This window comes from Carcharodon carcharias, chromosome 3 (assembly GCF_017639515.1).
Source record: "Carcharodon carcharias isolate sCarCar2 chromosome 3, sCarCar2.pri, whole genome shotgun sequence".
NCBI classification, from domain to species: Eukaryota; Metazoa; Chordata; class Chondrichthyes; order Lamniformes; family Lamnidae; genus Carcharodon; species Carcharodon carcharias.
Window position 1 is genome coordinate 147107870 of NC_054469.1, and position 24327 is coordinate 147132196.

At 44.4% G+C, this 24327-nt stretch overlaps 1 protein-coding gene across 1 annotated transcript in view; it reads right to left on the bottom strand.

Moving 5' to 3' along the window:
- Positions 1-24327, bottom strand: part of skap2 (src kinase associated phosphoprotein 2) — a 338742-nt gene that overhangs the window by 172053 nt on the left and 142362 nt on the right. Inside the window, exons 5-7 of the mRNA XM_041185176.1 lie at positions 5565-5642; positions 3487-3570; positions 814-938 (exon numbers count right to left, since the gene is read on the bottom strand). Coding sequence (XP_041041110.1) covers positions 814-938; positions 3487-3570; positions 5565-5642 — 287 coding nt within the window. The remainder of the gene's footprint in view (positions 1-813; positions 939-3486; positions 3571-5564; positions 5643-24327) is intronic.

Genomic DNA, 24327 nt, shown 5'->3' on the forward strand with positions numbered 1-24327 from the left:
AGAAGGCAGCTCACCACAATCTTTTCAAGGGCAACCAGGAGTGGGCATTAAATGCTAGCCCAGCTGGCGAAGCTCACATCCCGTGAATGAATTTAAAAAAATAAATAATTCAATTACGAGTAAAACCATTTAGGAAAGACAATCAAGAGAAATATGACAGGAGAGAAGTTTTCTCCATACAAAACCATGAAACACTCGAAGCCACAAGTTTAATTTATCACTATCTAGATGGACAACAGATGCTGATACCCATCCGGTACTCCAGCCGAATAGCTGACCTTCGTATAAAAACCTGGACAGTGGTCAGAGGCTGTCTCAACCCAGGCAACAGGAGTGGCCACACCAAGCCTGATCTGGACATCCACATGTACACTTTCATCACCAGAAAGAAAGCAGGAGTATAAACTTTACAGATTTTCTTTTTCCTCTTCCTAGCCTAGGCAGACGGAGACTAATTTCACTGACAGAACCTTCAATCGTACTCAGTAACACAGTACCCACTAAGCCAGAAGCCATGGGACTAATTCATTTTTCCTTTCTTGGTTTATTAAAGCCAATTACTTTGATGCTGCAATTGTACTACGTCCTTCAGTTTGCAATGAAGATTGACCAAGAAAAGTAATTTCAACATTCAGCTTATGTTAAGGTACATCAGTTTGTCAAAATTTCTCTTAATTTTTGATAAAATGTAGTAGTTCACCAAATCCTGAATTAATCTAAATTTGGGAGTGAGCATCTTTGCAGACCATTACAATTGGTTATTGAGGAATGCACATTACTTTTTCAAAGTAAAAACACGTTTAAAAATCAAACCTGATACAGTCGTTTATAAGGAGCACAGAGTTCAAAACAACAATCCTTCTTTGCATCTTTTCTTATGGTAGTTGTCAGCTGGACTGTGTAACCATCTATGGTAAAATCTCCTTTCTGCTGTTTATCTATGATATGTTAAATAAACAAAAATTTCATATATCTTATCCATATGAAGATATCAAATCAGTTGATGTTACAAAGAACAACAGCAACGAGCCAAAAGATTATGTTAATATTTTCAAGGCCAGGATTTTACAGTCCCTCCCACCTGGCGGAAATGACGGTCCCGCCAAACTGAATGGAGATTTGAATGGCTCGCTGCATCCATCGGGGGGAGACATGCAGCGGCAGGACCATAAGGTTCTGGTTCAAAGCACTATTTCTGCTTATCTTAAAAGGTTTTTTTAAACTATTTCTTGGGTATAGGAAACACCGACATGGCCACATTTGGCACCCATTCTTCACTCCCAAGGGTTTTGAGAGTCAGCCACATGATTGGAATCATGTTTAGGCTACACCAATTAGGGAAACTTGCAGGTAGTATTCCCTTGCTTCTGTTGTCCTTGTCCTTCTAGGTGGGGGAGGTCACAGGTTTGTTGCTGTTAAAGGAAGCTTGGCGAGCTGCTGCAGTGCATCTTGTAGATGGTAAACATGCAGTCACTGTGCATTAGTGGTGGAGAGTGTGAATGCTTAAGTTGGTGGATGGGGTGCCAATCAAGTGCATTGGTCTTCTTCTTGGAGTGGTCTTTGTCTGGCACCTGCGTGGCATAAATGTTACTTGCCACTTATCAGCCCAAGCCTGAATGTTATCCAGGTCTTGCTGCAGATGGACATGGACTGTTTCAGTGTCTGAGGAGTCACGAATGGGTCTGAATAATGTGCAAGCAACAGCAAACATCTCCACTTCTGACCTTATGATGGAGACAAGTTCATTGATGAAGCAAGTGAAGATGTTTGGGCCAGGACACTACCCTGAGGAACTCCTGCAGCAATATCCCAGCAGTGAAATGACTGGTTTCCTACTTGACATCCAACATCGCAGCCATCTCCCTTTAAGCTACGTATGACTCTAAACAAGGGAGAATACTTTTCCTGTTATGCAGTAACTTAAATTTTTCCAGGGTTCCTTGATACCATACTTGGTCAAATGCTGTCTTGATGTCTCTTACTCACTTCTGGAATTCAGCTCTTCAGTCCATGTTTGGACTAAGGCTGTAATGAGGTCTAAGGACAAGTGGCCGTGGCAGAACTCAAATCAAGCAGTTTATTGGTAAATGGCTGCCTTTTTGATGACGCCATCGATGACCCCTTCCAGATAACTGAGAGTAGACTGATGGTATAAATTACCAAATTGGATTTGTCTTTTTTTTTTGGGTAGGACATAACCAGCCAATTTTCACTTTGTCAAGTGATACCAGAGTTATAACTTCACTGGACAGTTTGGTTAGAGCAGTGGCTACTTCTGGAATACAAACCTTCAGCACTACAATTGGATGTCAACGGGGCTCCCAGCCTTTGCTGCATCCAGTGTACTCAGTTGTTTCTTGATATCACATGGAATGAACTGAACTGGCTAAAGATTAGCTTCTGTGATAGCGGGGAGATCAAGAGGAAGCAGAGATGTACCATCCATAGCACTTCCAGCTGAAGATGATTGCAGATGTTTCAGTCTTGTCTTTTGTGCTGTGAAAGGCTCTGCCAGCATCGAGGATAGGGATGTTCACAGACCCTCATCCTCCCATTAGTTTTTAATTGTCCACCACCATTTACAACTGGATATGGAAGGACTGCAGAGCTTTAATCTAATCTACTAATTGTGCAATCACTCAGCTCTGTCTATAGCATGTTGCTTCCATTGTTAAGCATGCATTAGCCCTATGTTGCAACATCAACAGGTTATTACCTCATTTTTAGGTATGCTTGGTGCTGCTCCTGGCTCTTCTACTCTCCACGTTGAACTAGGGTCTGTTCCTTCACTTTACAGTAATTGTACAGTGTGGAATATGCCAGATTATGAGGTTACAGATTGTGGTGGAATAGAATTCAGGGTACCCTTTTTGAGCTGTTAGATCTGTTATGAATCTATAGCATTTAGCAGGTTGCAATGCCACACAACACAATATATTGTTATCCTCAGTTTCAAGGCAGGACTTTGTCTTCACAAGGGCTGACTGTGTGGTGGTCAATCCTACCCATGCTGTCATTTACAGATAGATTGGTGAGGACAAGTAGCTTTTCCCCTTATGTTGGTTCCCTCACTATTGTTTGCAAGCCCAGCCTGGCAGATATATCCTTCAGGGCTTGACCAGCTCAGTCAGAAGTCCTGCTACCAAGCCACTCATAGGGATGGAATTGAAGTTCCCCACCCAGAGTGCATTCTGTGAGTGGTGTTCAACATGGAGGAGTGCTGATTCATCAGTTGAGGAATAGCAGCAGTTGGAAATCAGCAAGGTTTCCTTGCCCATGCCTGATCTGATGCAATGAAACTTCATGTGATCCTAATTAAGGATGAGGACGCCCAGGGCCAATGTCCTGCCACCACGGTTGGATCTGTCCTGTTGCTAGATAGGATGTACAGAATGTTGGTGATAGAGTAGTTTTGGATGTTCACAGAAAATAAGATTGTATGAGTATGACTATGCCTGGTTATGCTTTGAGGAAACATAACATTACCTTTTTCAGTTCCATAGTAATAGAAGACATTGTTGTTCAGTACACACCAACGTTTCTGCCATTCAGATCCAAAGAAGCTGTGATCTGGAATAAAAGCAAGCCAATTGCTATGGTTACAAATAAATATAAATGAGTTTGAATCAATAATTTATTGGTGATGCTCACATTGCCAATACAAGTGGAAGCAGATGATTATTTAAGTAAAACATGCTAACTGTCGTGTTTAATTATAGTCGGGGAGCACAGGAACTGGAAACCAAAGGGCTTCAGAAATCTGTAATGGGAGGAGGAGGTGGAGCTGGGAGTAAGGAGGAGAAGAGGGGGTGGGAGGGGGAGAGCGAGTGGGAGTAGGAGCAGGAGAAGGAGACAGGGTGGCAGAAGGAGAGGGGGCGGGAGGAGGCAGAGAGGGGGCGGGAGGGGGCAGAGAGGGGGGCGGAGAGGGGGGGGCGGAGAGGGGGGGGGGCGGAGAGGGGGGGGGCGGAGAGGGGGGGGGCGGAGAGGGGGGGGGCGGAGAGGGGGGGGGCGGAGAGGGGGGGGGCGGAGAGGGGGGGGCGGAGAGGGGGGGGGCGGAGAGGGGGGGGGCGGAGAGGGGGGGGCGGAGAGGGGGGGGGCGGAGAGGGGGGGGGCGGAGAGGGGGGGGGCGGGGAGGGGGCGGGGCGGGGGCGGGGCGGGGGCGGGGGGGGGTGCGGGGCGGGGGCGGGGCGGGGGCGGGGCGGGGGCGGGGCGGGGCGGGGGCGGGGCGGGGAGGGGGCGGGGAGGGGGCGGGGAGGGGGCGGGGAGGGGGCGGGGAGGGGGGCGGGGAGGGGGCGGGGAGGAGGCGGGGAGGGGGCGGGAGGAGGCGGGAGGAGGCGGAGAGGGGGCGGGAGGAGGCAGAGAGGGGGCGGGAGGAGGCAGAGAGGGGGCGGGAGGAAGCAGAGAGGGGGCGGGAGGAAGCAGAGAGGGGGCGGGAGGAAGCAGAGAGGGGGCGGGGAGGGGGCGGAGAGGGGGCGGGAGGAGGAGGAGGAGCGGTGGAGGAGAGAGGGGATGGGAGGAGGAGGAGGAGAAGGGGCAGAGGAGAGGGGGAGGGGGTAGTGGAGAGGGGAGTGGGGGCAGAGATAGCGGAATGAGGTGGAGTGGTAAGAAGGGGGAAGGAGGGGGGCCGAGGAGGTTGAGGGGGTGGAGGAACATTGGGAAATCATGATCTGTCATTACATGCCCATGATGTCATGTGGTTAAAATTCCAAGACCTTCATCCAGACCTGGCAACCTGATTCACTGGCTTCCAGAATCAAGGAAAGGAGGGAGGGGCCATCCTTTCCTGTCCTCGTGCTGCAGTCCTGCACTCTTTCAGCAGCTGCTGGCAAGTCTCTCCTCCCCCTCTGTCCTTACTATAATTTTAATTCACTTGGTTTCTGATGGTGGATTTGCTTCTTTGAGGATCTTTGGCTTTGAAGACTGCAGATATCCTAGATCTCTCCATTTTCGTTCTGTTGATGGACAAGCCCATGAGTCCCAGCTATCAGTCAGTCTTCCTGCAAACTCAATACGCAGACAGAAAACTGTAGTTTGATTACTGCATATAATGTGGCCTGATGTGTTTTTTCCCCTCAAATATTCTCATTCTGTATTAAATCGTGCCTTGAGAAGTTTCAATACACTGGCACAACCTGTCATCACATTGCCCTTTTTTTTTGTCCTGTGACTGCCCCAATATTCAGAATAGAAATTAGCAATGCAGCTCATCACTAAAGATGCACTTTTCTTCCAAGGGAGAGTGTTTTGTAAGGAAAAGGGAAGTTAGACAGCAAAACTTGACAAGTGAACAGAAATGAAAACTGGGGGGAGGTGGATTCTTAACAATATTGCAGCTGATTATGTAGTGATCATGATCTCAGCTGGCTCTTCAAGACTGTATATACTCATTTTTTAAATAAACGACCATTTTGAAAATGAGGACGCCTGCAAAGAAATGTACCGCCAATGCCAGCCTGCAAGAAGCCTGTAATATAAATAACGAGAGTTTTTTTGTAAAGTAAGTATATTGTTGATAGTAGCACATTGATAATTTTGTATTGCATCAAGTGCAAAACAACTTTTACCTTTTCGACGTTTTTCCAAATATCCAGCTTTCAGAATTTGATTTAGTTCCTGTGCAGGTATTGGAGGGGATCGCTGAACTGCACAAAAAAAATTGTATATTTTAAAATAATGTTCCAAGAGGTAGAGTCATCTTTCCTCTTCACACAAATGCACATACTTGAAAGTATATGTATTATATATGTACATATCACAATGTTAGTTTCAGCAAGTCAAGTTCAAGTGCAGTTTCTGATTAAACCACAGTATTTGCTGGGAAAATGTCTGTGTTCCTTTTTATACCATTTTTAAATAACTAGAAATAAAACGGAGGAAGGGGAGCAGCAAAGGAAGCATAAAAAGCAGGTGCAATGGCACCTTAGGCACGCAAGATGGAGCCGCTACCCATGAATAATTGTGCTTAAATATGTCCTACACCATCTGCATGTGGAAACTATGATTTACAAAGAATATCACAGTTTCTTGCAACCACTCCTAGAAACCATGTAAATGATACATGCCCCTACCACCACCCCCATGCTCCCCCAGCACCCCAACTCTTCAGTATTCATATCCAGGTCATCCATTTTCACACACAGAACAAATGGCTTGATTTTCAATTCTCCGCCATTAACTCTGTGACCATGTACAAGCTCCATATCCCATGTGTAGCAATTCATCATGAAAACTATGTACCAGGAAAGGCAACACAAACTGATTTATCCCAAGAAACGCACATTCCACGAGAAAAAAAAGAGGCAGTTTTCTGAGAAAGGATCTCTTAGCATTTTGTAACATTTAACCAGAATAAACACAAGTAATATTAATTCTTGTCTTATTCTGTAAATTACTGTTTAAATATTTACATGCATGGTCTTTTATTTGATGACAAAATAACCCTTGTAAACCGTATTGGCGTTAGTCTCAAACTATTTCACTTTTTCTCTATGTTAACGTATCACACTCAAGAAAGCAATTTACAATGAGTCATAGAGCCATGGAGGTCTACATCGAGTCTATGCAGGTCAAACAAGTACCTAACTATTCTAATCCCATTTTCCAGCACTAGGCCCATAGCCTTGTATGCCATGGCATCACAGGTGCACATCCAAATACTTCTTAAATGTTGAGGGTTTCTGTCTCTACCACCCTTTCAGGCAGTGAGTCCCAGATTCCCACATCCTCTGGGTGAAAAAATTCTTCCTCACATCCCCTCTAAACCTCCTGCCCCTTACCTTAAATCTATGCCCCCTGGTTATTGATCCCTCCACCAAGTGGAAAAAATCCTTCCTGTCTATCCTAGCCATGCCCCTCACAATTTTGTACACCTCAATCATGTCCCCCCTCAATCTCCTCTGCTCCAAGGAAAATAACCCCAGTCTATCCAATCTCCCCTCATAACTAAAACTCTCTAGCCCAGGCAACATCCTGGTAAATCTCCTCTGCACTCTCTCCAGTACAACCACATCCTTCCTATAATGAGGATTCCAGAACTGCATGCAATACTCTAGCTGTGGCCTAACCAGTGTTTTATGCAGTTCCAGCATAACCTCCCTGCTCTTATATTCTATGCCTTGGCTAATAAAGGTAAGTATCCCATATATGTCTTTTTAACCACCTTATCTTCCTGTCCCACCAACTTAAGGGACCTATGGACATGCACACCAAGGTCCCTCTGATCCTCGGCACTTTCCAGGGTCCTATCATTCATTGTGTATTCCCGTGTCTTGTTTGTCTTGCCCAAATACATCACTTCACACTTATCCGGATTAAATTCCATTTGCCACTGATCAGCCCGTCTGACCAGCCTGTAATCTAAGGCTATCCTCCTCACTATTTACCACCCCACCAATTTTCATGTCATCCACGAACTTACTGATCAACCTTCTACAATCAAGTCTAAATCTTTTACATATACCACAAACAGCAAGGGACCCAACTCCGATCCCTGTGGAACCCCAGTGGACACAGGCATCCAGTCACAAAAACACCCCTCGGCCATCACCCTCTGCTTCCTGCCACTCAGCCAATTCTGGATCTAATTTGCCAAATTGCCTTGGAGCCCATGGGCTCTTACCTTCATTATCAGTCTCCCATGCGGGACCTTATCAAAAGCCTTGCTGAAGTCCACGTAGACTACGTCAAATGTATTGCCCTCGTCTAGACACCTCATCACCTCGAAAAATTCATTCAAATTGGTCAGACATGACCTCCCCTTAACAAAACCATGCTGACTGTCCTTGATTAATCCGTGCCCTACTCTTTCCCTAGTTATACTCTTACTCTTAAAGTACTTGTAAAATAACTTTGGATTTTCCTTTATTTTACCTGCCAATTTTTTATGCCCCCTTTTTGCTCTCCTAATTTCCTTTTTAAGTCCCCCCTACACATTCTATACTATAGGATTGGGCATAACTGTTAATTCCAGTATTCTCCCTCCACCTGGATCCTTCCCTCTGCCCTTTTTAGATCTTCTCATTGAGAACTGCCTGCATGACTATTTCCCAATGAACATGTAGCACTACATTCTCTCAGGTCCAACCCTAACATTACCATCCTACTTATTGACAATAGTAGTTCTGGTGTTGTCTGGTGTACCAACCTCAGCTTAGAGGCTGAATACTAACTCTCTCCTCCTATTTCCCCCTGGGATGGGGATCGCATCATCTAATATCAAACCATTGTTTCTGGGACTGTCACTTACTATTATGATGTGGCAGATGATGTGTGCCAGACAGATCAAATCTACGATGGCAACTTGATCACTCGGTACAGCTGTTTTGCAATTTGTATTTATTTCGAGATGTGTGCCCTGAATTCAGAAGTCTTAAAACTACCACGACTTCAGAGGTTTTAGAAAACTAAATTAAACATTTATTAACAAGATAAAATGTTTCAAGTATAGGTGTACAAAATATTACTATAATAACTCCTAACACTCCTAATTAACCTGGCTCCTAGTTACACCTCCATTAAGGCAATAGTAAAAACAAACAGATTTAAACAGACCCAGGCAAAACAGCACAAACACCCTGGATAGGAGAATTCAAAGTGAGTTTTCTCAGCTTCGGTTCCTATAGACAGCAACTTGATGCATTGAGGCTGGAGGCTTTTCACACTTGTTAGATCTGAGAATGCCTTCTCCCCTGACACATAGCCTCGTGTCCTTTGTACATGTTTCTCCCTTTTAATGCAAATTCCATTATTCCCGTTTGTTTTTGGAACTTTACCCATCTCACGATACAAATTTTTTCATCATACTAAGTTAATCAGTAATCTTTGGGAAAAAATAAACACAATGTTTGACTTAGCTTCTTCTGGCTAGGTGTAACAACTTAGCATCTCTTTGAAATTCAAACTACTCTGGTTTATCTAAAAATGCAAATTTTCCTTACACCTCACATTCCAAAACTTCAGCCATGTTTATATGTTTAGCATTTCAAACCTAGCTTCTTTTTGATAACTCAAAGCCTCCAGACCGGCTGTTTCCAATTCAATTAAACCCCACAACAAACTATCCAAACTCCACTATTAATCTAACTTTACAATAAATCACAATATAATGAAAATTATTATAGTTTCATAACACTTACCTCATCTTCTCTGACAATTTTCCCTCCACCTCATAGTCCCCCAACCCAAAGCAGCCTGCTTCTAAATTTCCCAAAATCTATAAACAGGACTGCCCTGGTAGACTCGTCTTTTCAGTCTGTTCCAATAAACTGATTTCTTCCTATCTCAGCTCTACCTTCTCTTCACTTGTCCAGTCTCTTCTCACCTACATCGGTGATTCTTCTGATGCCCTCCACCACCTTAACATTTTCCTGGCCCTAACTTCTCCTTGTCATCATGGAAGCCCAATTTCCAGCCCCCACCAGGACAGCCTGAGAGGTCTCCACTTCTTCCTTGAATGGAGGTCCAACCAATCTCCATCCAACACCACCCTCTTCTGTCTGGCTGAACGGGTTCTCACATTGAACAACTTCTCCTTCAACTTCACTCACTTCCCCAAATAAAATGTATTGCTATGGGTACCCCGCATGGGTCCTAACAATGACTGCCTTTTTGTGGGATATAAGACCATAAGACATAGGAGCAGAAATTGGGCCATTCGGCCCATCAAGTCTGCTCCGCCATTCAATCATGGCTGATAAGTTTCTCAACCCCATTCTCCCACCTTCTCCCCATAACTTTTGATCCCCTTACCAATCAAGAACCTATCTATCTCGGTCTTAAATACACACAATGACCTGGCCTCCACAGCCTCCTGTGGCAATGAATTCCATAGATTCACCACTCTCTGGCTAAAGAAGTTTCTCCTCATCTCTGTTCTAAAAGGTCTTCCCTTTACTCTGAGGCTGTGCCATCGGGTTCTAGTCTCTCCTACTAATGGAAACATCTTCCCCACATCCACTCTATCCAGGCCTTTCAGTATTCTGTAAGTTTCAATCAGAACCCCCCTCATCTTTCTAAACTCCATCGAGTATAGACCCAGAGTCCTCAAACGTTCCTCATATGTTAAGCCTTTCATTCCTGGGATCGTTCTCGTGAACCTCCTCTGGATCCTCTCCAGGGCCATCCTTCCTGATATACGGGGTCCAAAATTGCTCACAATATTCTAAATGTGGTCTGCCAGAGCCTTATAAAGCCTCACCAGCACATCCCTGCTTTTATATTCCAGTCCTCTCAAAATAAATGCCAACATTGCATTTGCCTTCCTAACTACTGACTCAACCTGCAAGTTAACTTTAAGAGAATCCTGGACTAGGACTCCCAAGTCCCTTTGCACTCCAGATTTCTGAATTCTCTCCCCATTTAGAAAATAGTCTATGCCTCTATTCTTCCTACCAAAGTGCATGTCCTCACACTTCCCCACGTTGTATTCCATCTGCTACTTCTTTGCCCATTCTCCTAACTTGTCCAAATCCTTCTGCAGCCTCCCCGCCTCCTCAATACCATCTGTCCCTCCACCTATCTTTGTAACATCTGCAAACTTAACCAGGATGCCCTTAGTTCCTTCATCTAGATCATTAATGTATAAAGTGAAAAGTTGTGGTCCCAACACTGACCCCTGCAGAACTCCACTAGTCACCGGCTGCCACCCTGAGAAGGACCCCTTATCCCCACCCTCTGCCTCTTGCCAGACAGCCAATCTTCTATCCATGCCATTACCTCGCCTCTAACACCATGGACTCTTATCTTACTGAGCAGCCTCCTGTGTGGCATATGCGGAACATTCTTTGTTCAAGTTCCACTCAGGCCCCCTCCCCAACTTCTTTTGTTTTCCTTAATTGACGATTTCCCCTCCCAGCATGATTGACAGTGCCCTAGACTGTGCCCATCCGATTTTGTGCACTTCTACTCGCACCCTTTCATTCCCTCCCATTGCCATGGCAGGGTTCCCCTTGACCTCACCTTCTACTCCATCAGCCTCCCACAGATCATGCTCCACCATCATATCTGGACACCATCACCAAACACATCTTCCCCTCCTGTTTCAGAATTCCAGAGACCATTCCCTTCATAATAGTCTGGTCCTCTCCTCAATCACCCCCGATATTTCATCCCTCTCCTACTGCACATTTACATGCAAACAGAGGAGATGCTACACCAGCACATTTACCTCCTCCCTTTTCATCATCCAATGCCCCAAGCATTTCTTCCAGGGGCACAGCAATTTACTTGTGTTTCTTTCAATTTAGTATACTGCATTAGCTGCTCGCTGGGGGTCTCATCTACATTGGTGAGACCAAACAGTGATTGTGTGACTGCACAACACCTCTGTTCAGTCTGAAAGCATGACTGTGGACTTCCAGTTGCCTGCCATTTTAACTGTCCATCTGGCTCCACTCTGACTTTTCTGTCCTTGGCCTCCTGCAGTCTTCCAGTGATGTTCAAAACAAACTTGAGGTACTTACATCTTTCAGCTAAGCACTTTGTAGCCTTTTGGATTCAACATTGAGCTCAACATTTTTAGATTGTAACCTCTGCCCAATTTAGTTTCAGTTTTCTTTGCTGTGTTTGTTTGTCCCATATCAATCTTATTTCGTTTTCTTTGCTTTTGGATGCCACCTATTCAGGATCCTGCCATCCACACCTCCTCTAGACACATTTTTTGTTTCTTTACTTGTCCCATTGCCACTCCCTTTAGCCTTACACCACAAACCTTTTTTCATTTAATCTCTCCTGCTCCCCAACCTATCACAGACCTTTCCCTTTTGTTCTTTTGCACCGTCCCCTTCTCACTTGCTCACTTTCACTAACTTTATTACTAACTTTTCCAAGTTATGATGAAAGATCACATATCTGAAACGTTAACTCTGTTTCTCTCTGCACAAATGCTTCCAGACCTACTGAGCACCTTCTGTTTTGATTCCAGATGCATCTGCAGTATCTTGCTTTTGCTTAACTATTAGATCAAACATGACAAGAAAATAAAGTTATGCGTTTCGATCAAAAGGGAACAGTCTGCAAAGTCCATTGTCAGGCTGTTTATGTCAGGAACAGCTGTTGGGGAAAAAACACTTGAACAGCGAAAGACGATACTTGCTTCAGCTTTTCAACACAATATATAAGGGTCAGAAATATTAGTTGGTGCCAAAAAGCCAGAGTGTTTTCAACTATTGATCTAAGTGCCAAATGAAGTACAACTTTCGTTGCCAGTTTGAACCCTGCCATGTAAATCATAGATGGCTAAGGATATTATTTCAAAGACCTAGAGTTTCCCTTTGATTGTGTGTTTTTCTTTGATGCACTTGGTTAAAATTGGCGTAACATATGCAAAAGATTGCAGAATTTTAAGCACAATTTACATTTGACGTAATTTCATTTTAACTACCTTCAAAAATATCAGCAGGCTCAAATTGGCTTAACTGGTGTAAAAGATTGCAGAATTTTATGCCCAGAGGGTGAATTAATCACCATTGGGATTTTCTGCTAATTGTGCTCGAGTGTCTTCCGTGGAGGCTTTAAAAATTAAGCTGGTTGTTTTAGCTGGGAGGACACTAAAAGGTACATTTGAAAAGTTTTAAATATAATTTTTGTTTCAATTTAATGAGAAACTGTCTAATATACCCAATATAACTAGAAAAAGGTTTCTTTAGGTGAATTTTACTAATCCAAAACTGGATTAGTCAATGACGAATTAATTATTAGAAATGCTCATTTGTGATAAACCTAACTTTCATTTGGTTCAATGAAACTTGAAGTTACAATTAAACATACGAAGGAAATTTAAAAAAATAAAATTTAAAAGAAAAATTATGTTTTTAAACACTGCCCAATTGCACTACTCATAGCAGATTTTGTGTTGGTCATATGTAAATGAATTTGAACCAAAACTTGGTGGGTGGAGCCACATTTCAAAATGGGTGCCATTTTGGGCACGCTTTATGCTGGAATTAGCAATTTCAACCAAACTGGAGACTCTACCCCAAAATTTAACTAGTTTCTAAGAGCATATATTTAGTCAGTGAACGCAATCAACAGCAGCAATTGATAACCAAAGCAATCCTGTTGAACCTGTCCCTGGATACATCGTGTCTGTCTAGATTGGGATTGTGATCTCAGTTAACATTGATTTCAATGCTACTGATACTAAAGCTTTCATCACCTGTGTATCAAACAAGAACTTTGATGAAATGATTCTTCAGTCGTTTCCTTGCTTTGATGGTATATTCTATTGCTGTATTTATTTCAATATGCTGAAGATTAGTGGTGTTTCTTTTTTCTTCTTCTAACCAATGACGAGCATAAACGATAGTCATAATGACCAACACAATATAGCCTATATAGACTGGTTGTGATCAGACATAATATGATGGAGTTTTGCCACAAGGATTGCAATTTTTGATCAGATCTGTGAGAAAGAGTAGGTTGAAACATCTGAGTTGGTGTACAGCAAAAACAGAGGCTTAAAGACGAGGGATATGCTCATTAGTAAGAGGATTGGAAAATCAACCAATTCCTGAGCTTCTGACCAACTTTGTTCGTGAGGCTACTGCCACCTATACCTTTGTAAAGAATATTCCAGTGTTAAACCAGGTATTTGGATTACCCCAGTACTCGGCAAATAGCTGAGAAAACCTGTGCCAATGTTGGAGAGGGTCAGAGGGACTACTTGTCAGTGCCGTCAGGTTAGGTTTTGACTGAGGTATAAGGGTTATTTCCTAGTTTTAGCCACACCTGTCCTGTGATTTTCCACAACATTTCCCATAACAAAGTACTAGCATTATTCATATATAGGTATAATTTAATAGGGATAAAGGATGGAACTCTCAATGATGGATTTATCTCAAAATATATACACCCAGTTTACCAATTTTACTTTCCTTAACCACAATTTAACTGATAGCTTAAAGTGGTTAGATATAGTAATCCCAACACATTGAAATGGGAACTTATTCAATTATGTCCCTGAAATAAAACTCCCCTGTCTCTTTCCAACTGTCCCTTTGTTCCCCTCCCTCAAATCTCTTTTTTAAAATTCATTCATGGGATGTGGGGATTGCCGGCTCTCCCTAATTGCCCTTGAGAAGGTGGTAGTGAGTTGCCTTCTTGAACTGCAGTACATGTGGTCTAAGTACACCCACAGTGCTGTTAGGGAGCGAGGGAGTTTCAGGATTTTGACCCAGCGATGGTGAAGGTTCAGCGATATATTTCCAAGTCAGGATGGTGAGTGGCTTGGAGGGGAACTTGCAGGTGGTGGTGTTTCAACCTGTCTGCTGCCTTTGTCCTTCTAGATGGTAGCAGTTGTGGGTTTGGAAAGTGCTGTCTAATGACGCTTGGTGAGTTTACTCTCAAAATAGATGTTTGGTATATTATACTGAACAATTTAGTATGAAGTCCTGCAGGACCTTCAATAAAGTCATTTTACAATATCAAATTTATTTTTATGAAATGTGACATTTTACATCAAATGATTTCATTTAACAGTCACAGGTTTTTTGGTAGTGCCATGTCTAACTGATTATATTTGAAGTATTGGGGTACGCAATTTAATTATTTATGCTTGGGCCCTGCAGGGAAATAAAAGTAGTTGGAGCAATCATCAAATATTCCATTTCAATTAAATAAAAAGTCAAACTGTTAAAGGCTAAAACTTTAATCCCAAATAAGCATATTACCCATTAATTGCCTTAATCCCGGTTTCAGGTTTGATGTTGTTTAACTTGTTTAAAATACACCTTATTAATCCACTGGAAGCTATTGTTTGCCTACCTTTTATCTATTAGGCAAAGGTATTATGGCAAAACTATGCAAGTATGTTACCAAACACAGTAAGCTGTGATTCAAACATCTCTCTCTATGACTTTAGTTACTCCTGCTAGGAGATCTGCTGTCATGGTATGTCACGCTTTTCTGTCTTGCGACTTCCTCACACATCCGCTGTAGCTTGTTCACAACCGATCTGTGACGTCTGTCATCCCAAAGCCTAGCCTGACAAACATCACTTATTTAATATTTAATCACTATTTAGTTACACTGGAGAGAAGATTGTTAGCCATAGTAAAATGGCCTTTCATGAGACTTCATACTAACCTAAAGCATCCAAATTTAAGCACAACTTGTGGCTACAGTTATGATTTTTACATTTTATATTGATGAACTATATGTACACCATGAAGAGTGTATTAGTTTAGGACTTGTGCAAACCTTAAAAACAAACTGAATTTGAACTCTGTACTAATAGTTGCATGTTAAAAACAAATGTTGATGACCTCTATGACTTACCAAAGATTTCATTAAGATCTGAAAAACACCATCCTAAATCTACCCCATCTGTAAGTCTAAGTAACTTGTAAATTAAGAATTATTTACCGTCATAAAAGCAAAATAAAGTTTGATCTTTCATAAATTTAGAAACTTAGGAAATTTATGGTATGGATAGGCGATTTAGCATATCATGTCTGTGTCAGCTGAGAAGAGCTATCCAACCTAATCCCATGTTCCTAATCCTGATCCGTTACCTTTCAAACCCCAAACGTTTTTAAAAGCAATGAAGGCTTCTGGCTCTGCTACCTTTTCAGGCAGTGAGTTCCACATAACCCACCACCCTCTGTGAAAAAAAATCTCCTCAACTCCTCTTTAATCATTTCTGTCAATTACTTCAAATCAACGACTCCTGGTTATTCTCCTCTTGGCTAAGGGAAAAAGGTCTTTGTTATCCATTCTATTTAGGCCACATATAATTTTATACTCCTCAATTAAATCTACCCTCCGCTTCCTTTGCTCCAAAGAAAATAACATCTGTCTGTCCAATCTTTCCTCATGTAAAATTCTTCATTCCTGGCAACAACCTCATAAATCTCCTCTGTACCCTCTCTAGTACAATCACATCCTCTCTGTAATGTAGTGACCAGAACTGTACAGAGTACTCCACCTGCGGCCTTACTAGTTTTATACAGATCCAGCATAGCCTCCCATATTCTATGCTTTGGCTAATAAAAGAAAGTATCCTGTACTCCTTTGTAACTCGTCCTGCTACCTTCGGAGATTTGTGGACATGGATTTCAAGATCCCTCAGCTCCTATACACTTCAGTATCCAACACCTGTGTATTTTTTTTTGCCTTGTTTGCTCTCCCCAAGTGCATTACCTCTCACTTCCCCAGATTGAATTCCATTTGCCACTTCTCTGTCACCTGACCAAGTCCATTGATATCTTCTTGCAGTCTATAGTGGTTCCAAAAGTAGGATACACAGACAACTGGGGGTACAGCAATTGTCTCTAGAGGTTATGGATCTCTTATTTGTGCACTGTCAGATTTTCAAGGATGGTCAATTTTTTTCTCCGTAATCCAGTGATTCACAAACAATAAGAGCGGAATCATCCCAGGTTTGCACTAAGTGCAGCAGCAGGCATGAAAAAAGTCATTTTATCTGCCAGCCGCAATGATGGATTTTCGCATCATATCATCCTCTTCCCGCCTCATAAATTATGCAGTCACAGGAAACACGCCTCCGATTCGCCCGCCATGCCGTTACCTCAACACTTCCTCACACCGGGCACCGTATTTAAAATGCAGTAACACTCTCCTCACTCTGTTTGTGAGTCGAGCTTTGGAGCTTGCTCAGGGAGCATGTCAACCACTCCTGCGGTGATGGTGAGGTCGGTAACAAACACCCACATGAGGATCCTGCCACATCATCCCTCTCTCATCGCTCTTCTGTGTCCAATGTCCTGTGTTCAATGCCGCTCCCAAGCACTAATAATCTCTACTTCTCTCCTAGGTTCATCTAAGATGTCACCCAAAGGTGACCATGACCCCAACCCCAGTGCCAAGAGCACCTGAGATGAGGACCCTGAGGGCAGCACCATTGAAGACCTGACACAGCGCTCACCCACACCCTCCACCAGAGCAGTAACACAACCTTGCTGGGACCTAGATGTAGAGTAGCCTCGGGATCACAATCTGGTGAGCACACCACACACTGTGTCCCACAGTAGGCGGAGGCAGGGACACCTTTGGTCACTGGCACTCGAAGAACTGCCGGAGGCAAGGTACCTGCTGAGTCCCAGTCAGATGATGAGCTCCTGGATTTGGTCCTCATTCATGGATAGAGCTGCAAAGGCAGTCACAGGAACATCAGGAAGGGATGTCTGGTGTACTCCTCAGATTGCAAGGGATGATGGAGGAGTCTGTCCGCCTTCAGTCTGAAATGATAGCGGCGGCATACCAATGCGTTAAGGTCAACACTGGCAGGATGGCAGCCGCCATGGAGACCTTGGTCCAGGGCATCTGTCCTGCACAGTTGTACCGGCTGAACTCCATCGCTGATGCCATAGTTGGCCTCCAACAATGTCAATGTGAAAGGGTGTGAGGCAGCTTGATCTCACTCAAGCTTCCCTTTCTGCTCAAAGCCAGGAGCCTTTGGACACCCATAAGGAGGATCAGTAGCTCAACACCCCCGGGTTATCCACCCAGCTGACTCCGGGAATGTCTGGCCAAACCAAATCCCCCTCTTCCTGTGACCCCTGCAGCTCCAGCTCCGCAAGCCGAGAAGGGTGCAGCAGGCCCAGAGCAGGATACCCAAAGCAGGAGCCCTCCAGGTCTCAGCCCTCCAGAAGACGCCTGCCAAGGTCATCAAAGGCAGGGTACAGCACTCAGCAGGCTGCCTCCCCTTCCACTGTGGATGTCGGGGGAGCACCAAGGTGTAGTGGCAGGGTTAGAAAGGTTAAGAAGATGTGGTTGCACAGACTGGGCATGGGTATTATTCACTTGTATATAATGTTCATTACTGTAAATAAACTCCCAAAAATGTCTCCTTGCCTATGGCTCCTTGTTATGATAAGCAATGTTCACGTCACTCAGATGTGAAACCTTGGTTCCTGCACAAGATACAGGGCAGGTGTCTCAGTCCAGGACCTCTTCCCTGTGCAGTGTGTAATCTTCAGACCAAAGTGATGGTCCGACTTCACACTCACTGGACATAATAGTAATGCCTGCACCTCTATGATGCTTGTCATTGTTGCCAGAATGCCGTGGGCAAGCTTCACAGAGTTCCATTGTTCTTTCTTTGTGCTCTCAGAACGTCTGAGATGGGGCTGGCCGCCCATGTCTTCAGCATCTGTAACTGGTGATGCTGTGCTCCTGAAGCAGACAGGTGCTGAAGGCTGTCAAAGGATCAGGTGCATTTAAAGTTTCACAGCTGTATCTCCATGATATGACACTGATCACAGAGCGCAAGTGAGCTGCCCTCAGCCAGACATTCACAGATGCAAGGTGAGGATGTCAGGATTGTCCTCACTGCATCTTGTCATCCTCCACCGTGAATCTTGCGGCTATGAGAGCCTCCCAAGCGTGCCCGCCTTGCTTGGCCCCTTGCTTGGCCAGTGCAATGGCTTCATCGCTGGCATCCTCACCTGAGAATCTTATTATCATCAACCCTTCAACGACCTCCTTATCGGAGGAGATCTGCAGCTCTTCCATCTCCTCCTTAGCCAGGTCTCCACCATCCCCTTCCACCCCGTTGCAGCATCAGGGCTGTGGAGTGCGCAGCAAGCGATGATGATGCATAATACCCTCTGGGGACTGTATTGCAGTCTCTACTGGTCCTGTTGAGGCACTGGAACTTCATTTTCTCCACCAAAGTCCGGGTCTCAGTATGAGCCTCGTTATACCATCGCTCTGCTGCAGTCCGAGGCCGCCACATGGGCGTCATCAGGCACGTCATCTGTGGGTGGTCCCTGTCCCCAAGGAGCTAACAGTGCAGCCTCTCTGGACCCTGGGAGATGTCAGGGATCTGAGACCTGCTAATGTAGGAGTCGTGAATGCTCCCTGGGAATTGTGCTGTGTGCTATAGGATGCGTTTGTGGTGGTCGTACAGCAGCTGAACATTCAGCGAGTGGAAGCCCTTGATTGGTATAGTTGACAACTTGTTGCCACGGAGATCTAGGTGCTACATGAGTGCACCCTGCACCTGTGGGAAACCAGAGTTCTGCGTAAATCCCAGCACTCTTGCTTCCTGGCTTTCCTGATGCTGGTTGAAATGCACAAAGTTCTGTGTCTTGGTAAAGATGGTGTCCATGACCTCCTGGATACACCTGTGCATGCGGGCTTGAGAGTTCCCACACAGGTCACCTGTGGAGCCCTGGAAGGAGCCACAGATGTAAAAATTGTGCACCGCAGTCACTTTCACAGCCACTGGCAGTGGATGCCCTCCATGTTCCCTTCGCATCAAATCCTGCAGCAGGTGGCATATGTGACCGACCAGTTCCTTTGACATGCAAAGTCTTTGATGACACTGGTTCTCATGTCATCTGCAGGAATGACAAGCGCCATCTATTGACTCTGGATCTAGCGGAGCACCTACAAGCGACGATTTGCTGTGGATCGTCAGCTACGTACGCAGCAGGACCTTTCGCCCCTTCATCTTGAGGTAGGTGCTCCTCCCTTTGTGAAGCCAGACACCTCCACTGCACTCTTCTACTTTTTCCCCGCTCCCTGGAAGCTATGAGGCATACCGCTAAATCACCAGGCTCCATGATCCTGATGTTTTCCTGCTACAGGATCAAAGAGAGAGATGCATGGGTTAGCATATGTGTCCTAGGAATCTCTCTTGGTTAAGTCTGAAGGTCGCTTCGTGCATGCAGGAGAGTGCTGACCACCACCTGGGTGGCCAGTGTGTCGTGTGCTTCATGGCTGTTCGAAAACCCACCCATCTCTGCCCCACTCCCACTTTGATGACAGCTTCGGCAGTTGGATTGTATGCTGTGCTCTCAGCTCAGGTGCAGGCATTCTCCTAACCCACATTGCAAGGCTACACTGTTAGCTTGAACCATGAGGGATACTGGTCCAAACCTTAATAAGGACATTGCAAGGGGCTCTGAGCATCTCCACCAGTGACTGCACCATGGCCACCTTTCACAAGGGGATTCTACAACTTGCCCGGTTGGTCAATTGTTCTGCTGCCCCCTAAAACGCACATTTATTTGCAGTCTGTGTCCAAGGAATGAAACATTCTGGAGCATTTGGTGGCACGTTCATGCTTTTGTGTTGCTTGAGTGGGCAGAAAAGTTTCAGAGGCCCGATTCCAAGCATGTAAATGGAACTGAACAGTCTCAGCTGCAGAAGAATGCTCACTTTTGATAAGCTTTTCCCAAGTGCATGACTGCTCCCCTCATCCACCCCTTGGCATGTGATTGTGTGCTTCCTTCAGTTTGTGCTGCCTTCCCCCCCAACCACCCCCCAAATATCACAAATATTACAAATATCAAAGTTAATTAATTTAGGTAATTAGCATATTGTTACAAGATGCCATCCTCATTAGAACGTGGAAATTGTCTTTGGGAATAGGTGATAAACACTGTAGATTTCAGATTGGTGAGCAAGACGAGCCCTGCAACACAAACCCACCTGTGAATATCTAACCACCACACTGGAGCCCTTTGCCCCAGCAGTGCACCAAAAGCCAGCTGGGAAAAAGCTACTGTGAATGCGCGGCTCCTCTTCTTTGATGTCCTGTGGGCGAAACTCACGAGGGCTGCACAAGGCTGTGTACACTCACCTCCGAGTTCCCCTCGAAGTTCAGCTCACCAGGTGCACACCTTTTAAAGGCAGTCTTGAAGCACTCCATTCTGTAGTCACACTGAAGTGGCAGTAAATTTGATGTTGGGGGATGATTCCAGCAAGCAGGGCATGAAACCGATTTTTGGCCTTCTTGCCATATTGTCCACTCACACCCATCATGATGCCCACCATCTACGGGACCGGATGATTCCACCCCAAGTGTCTCTGAATCTCAGGCTCATGGGCTACCATCATCTTCCCTTTGCTCCTCCAATCACAAGCTGCTTCTCTCCCAGGCTTGCTGCTAATAGGCACTAGTGAGATGACATGAGCAAGCAGTGGGAAGATGAGTAGTGGCACATAAGCCTGAGCCAGCACAGTGGTGCTGTGACAGCAGCAGCTGCTGGCTGAAACACTGTCTGAGTGGAGCCGTCTCACTAAGGCACAAAGGAGGGAGTGGAGGGTACAGGGTTTGGGAATAAGTGTTAATGAGTGAATAAGGTTGGGGGGAGAAAGAGAATGGAAAGAGGGGCTACATGGTAAGTGACTGGGGAGGGAAGAGGGTTGGGAAGAGGACCTGCTGAGTGAGAGAGTGGGGCATAGAAAGTTTGGAAAGAGGGGCTGCTGAGTGAATGAGTGGGGAGGGGTTTGGAAAGAGTGGTTGCTGAGTGAGTGATGGGGGAATTGAGAAGAGGACCTACTGATTGAATGTGTGGGGGGAGGAGGGTGGAAAGAGGGGCTGCTGAGTGAGTGGGAGAGGGGTCTAGGAAGAAGGACTGCTAAGAGGGTGCTTGTGTGGAGGGCAGGAAGTTCATTGATATATCTATTAGCTCGCAAATGTTTTCACAACATGATCAAAATTTTGTAATTGGCTTCTTCACCATATTGTTAAAAAATGTAGCTAGAGTATTTAAATTATTTTCAAATATATAAATGAGAGCACAGCAAATGCAAAATAAAATTACTTGCAGTGTTTGCATCCAATGATCATACAACATGGCATCAAGCTGTTTGCCCCTATTAGAGTCTTTTCAGTTATAACTTTTCTGCTTTTCTACTTATACAGGGTGAATGAAGGATATGAGAATGCAACTCTCCAAGATGGACTAGTGAAAAACGAAAAGGTTTTAAAAAACACTACCAGTGACGAGAATGAAACTGCAAGCACCACTGCTGTGGACACTGCAGAAGTAACGACTGATTCCACATATGAGCTCTGCCCTGGACTTGCGAAGCAAAACAATAACCAACATTGAACAGGATGAGGATTAAAGAAACGTAAGTACCATGAAAATACATTGAGAGCGGATTCATTTGGACTGGATCCAATGATTATCCTCAGCCACAGTGTCTGCTATGTGGAGAAGTGCTTTCAAACAGCAGTTTAAAACCGTCTCTTTTACACAGACATTTAGAGCCAAAACATGAGCAATACAAAGATAAACCATTAGAATTTTTCCAACAAGCACGCTTTTGGCTATCAAGAAAGTTTTACACTTTGTTTCTGCAGATGACAACACAAAGGCTCTTAAAGCATTGTACCTGGTGAGTTACAGAGCAGCAAGAGAGCCATCATATGTAGCCAAGGAACTAGCGCTACCTCCCAGCTACAAACATGGTTGGCACTATAACTGGGGAGAAAGCTAGAAGGTTCATTCAATTTTTACCATGGCCAAACAACAATGTGACCCAAAGCAGTGATGACATGACTGATGATGTTCTGACTCAATTAGTGAACTGAATAATTAACAGCAATCATTTTGCTCCACAACTGGATGAGTCCACAGATGTGAGAAACCTGGTTCATCTCTTAATTTATGTGATGTATATTTACGAAGGGTCAATGCAACAGAACATTTTATTTTGCAAATCACTACATAATCGACCAACAGCTGAGGGGATTTTCCAGTGGCTTGACAGCACTGAACTTAGAATTTTGTGGTCAAGATGTGCTGGAATTTGCACTGTTGGAGCTAAGTCAATGGCAAGGAGGTTGAATGGAGCAGTGACACATGTGAAAACAGTCACCCCAATTCCAACATTGATGCACTGCAGCATATACAGGAGGCACATATCACTAAGAGTGTGCCTGCCAACATAAGGTAAATGCTGGACAATGCCGTGAGAGTGGTTAACTATATAAATGCCCTCCCCTGAATTCACGCACTTTTCTACTCCACACTGAGGTTTGCTGGCTTTCTCGTGTCAGTGTTGAACAAGTTCTTTGAACTCCACTCCAAGGTGAGGTTATTCTTCACAGATCACCCATTCCGTCTCTCTGCATGAGGCCTGATTCTCACATCTAGGTTGTCAGATATTTTCCCTCACGTGAATGAGCTAAATATACAGCTGAGCACGACAGCAATCAATGTTCAGGACAAAACTGAGGCCATGATTAAAAAGCTGGAATTTTGGGCTTGTTGTATGGTGCAAAACAACACTGAAATATTTCCAAAACTGAATGAATTCCTGATGACTAACAAGTCAAACTGGCAGGACAGCATTAACGGTGACATCAAGCAATATATCACTGGAACTGGCACAGCAGTTACACGGTTACTCACCCCTGATGGACGACAAAGAGATGGGTTCGCTACCCTTTCTCAAATTTTGCTGCAAATCGCAGGTCACAGGAAGAGTTCACCATAAAAGAATAAGAGAACCTCCTTTACACAGCAACTAATGGATTTCAATCCTCTTTCACAAAGGTACATTGCGGTGAGCAGCATCAAAGCCTTGATAGCTCTGTCTGACAGCTGAGGATACTCTGCTTGCATTTGGACCCAAAAACCTGCCAATTATTTTTGTTGGAACTTTGAGTGCACCATTAGTTGCTGTGTAAAGGAGGTTCTCTTATTCTTTTATGGTGAACTCTTCCTGTGACCTGCGATTTGCAGCAAAATTTGAGAAAGGGTAGCGAACCCATCTCTTTGTTGTCCATCAGGGGTGAGTAACCGTGTAACTGCTGTGCCAGTTCCAGTGATATATTCAGCACTCACTGGGATGAAATCAAGTATCATCACTGTACATGTGTTGAAAACAGTTTGCAACTGAAATTGTCACCCATTCTCCCAACTTCAAGCACTTATGCTCCAACAGACAAGCTCATCCATCACATTATCTTCTTGAGTTCTCTGCCCGAAGTCAGGTCACAGCACCACGATCTCCAACACAGGTAGGGCAAGGAAACAGGTCCGGACTCCACCGCAGCTTGAATTGGAATTGAACCCTGAGCTGTTGGCACCAATCTGACACATAACCAGCCATCCAGCCAACTGGCCCTGCAAAGGGTCCAAGTTGCTGTGGCAACATACACTTTTACATGCATATTCTAGCCTGGAGCTATAAATAGTAATGGTAGAAGCTCTAATTTATTTCCATCAGATGACTGACCTGGAATGCTGGAAAGACTTTCAAGTTGACACTCAACCTATTTGGCCAGATTATGAATGCACCTTCCTTGGCCATCAAGTCCTGGAGTGGGACTTGAACACAGGACTGCTGACTCAGAGGCAGAGATGCTGCCCACAGCATCACAGATTTCCCTGTCACATTAACGGTAAGTAAAAGTTTTTCTTATAGGTAGATGTTTAGCTGTAAGTTCTTTATTTGATCAGTTTTAGGTTATAGACTGCACTATATTTATGTCACCTTGTTCTGGACTCATCCATAGAGGAAAATTAGTCATTAGAGGAGTAGTGAAAATAAAAATTGCCTTTAGGGGAATCCAAAAAGTTGGTAAATCTGAATAGGGCTACATGATCAAAAAAGTTTGGG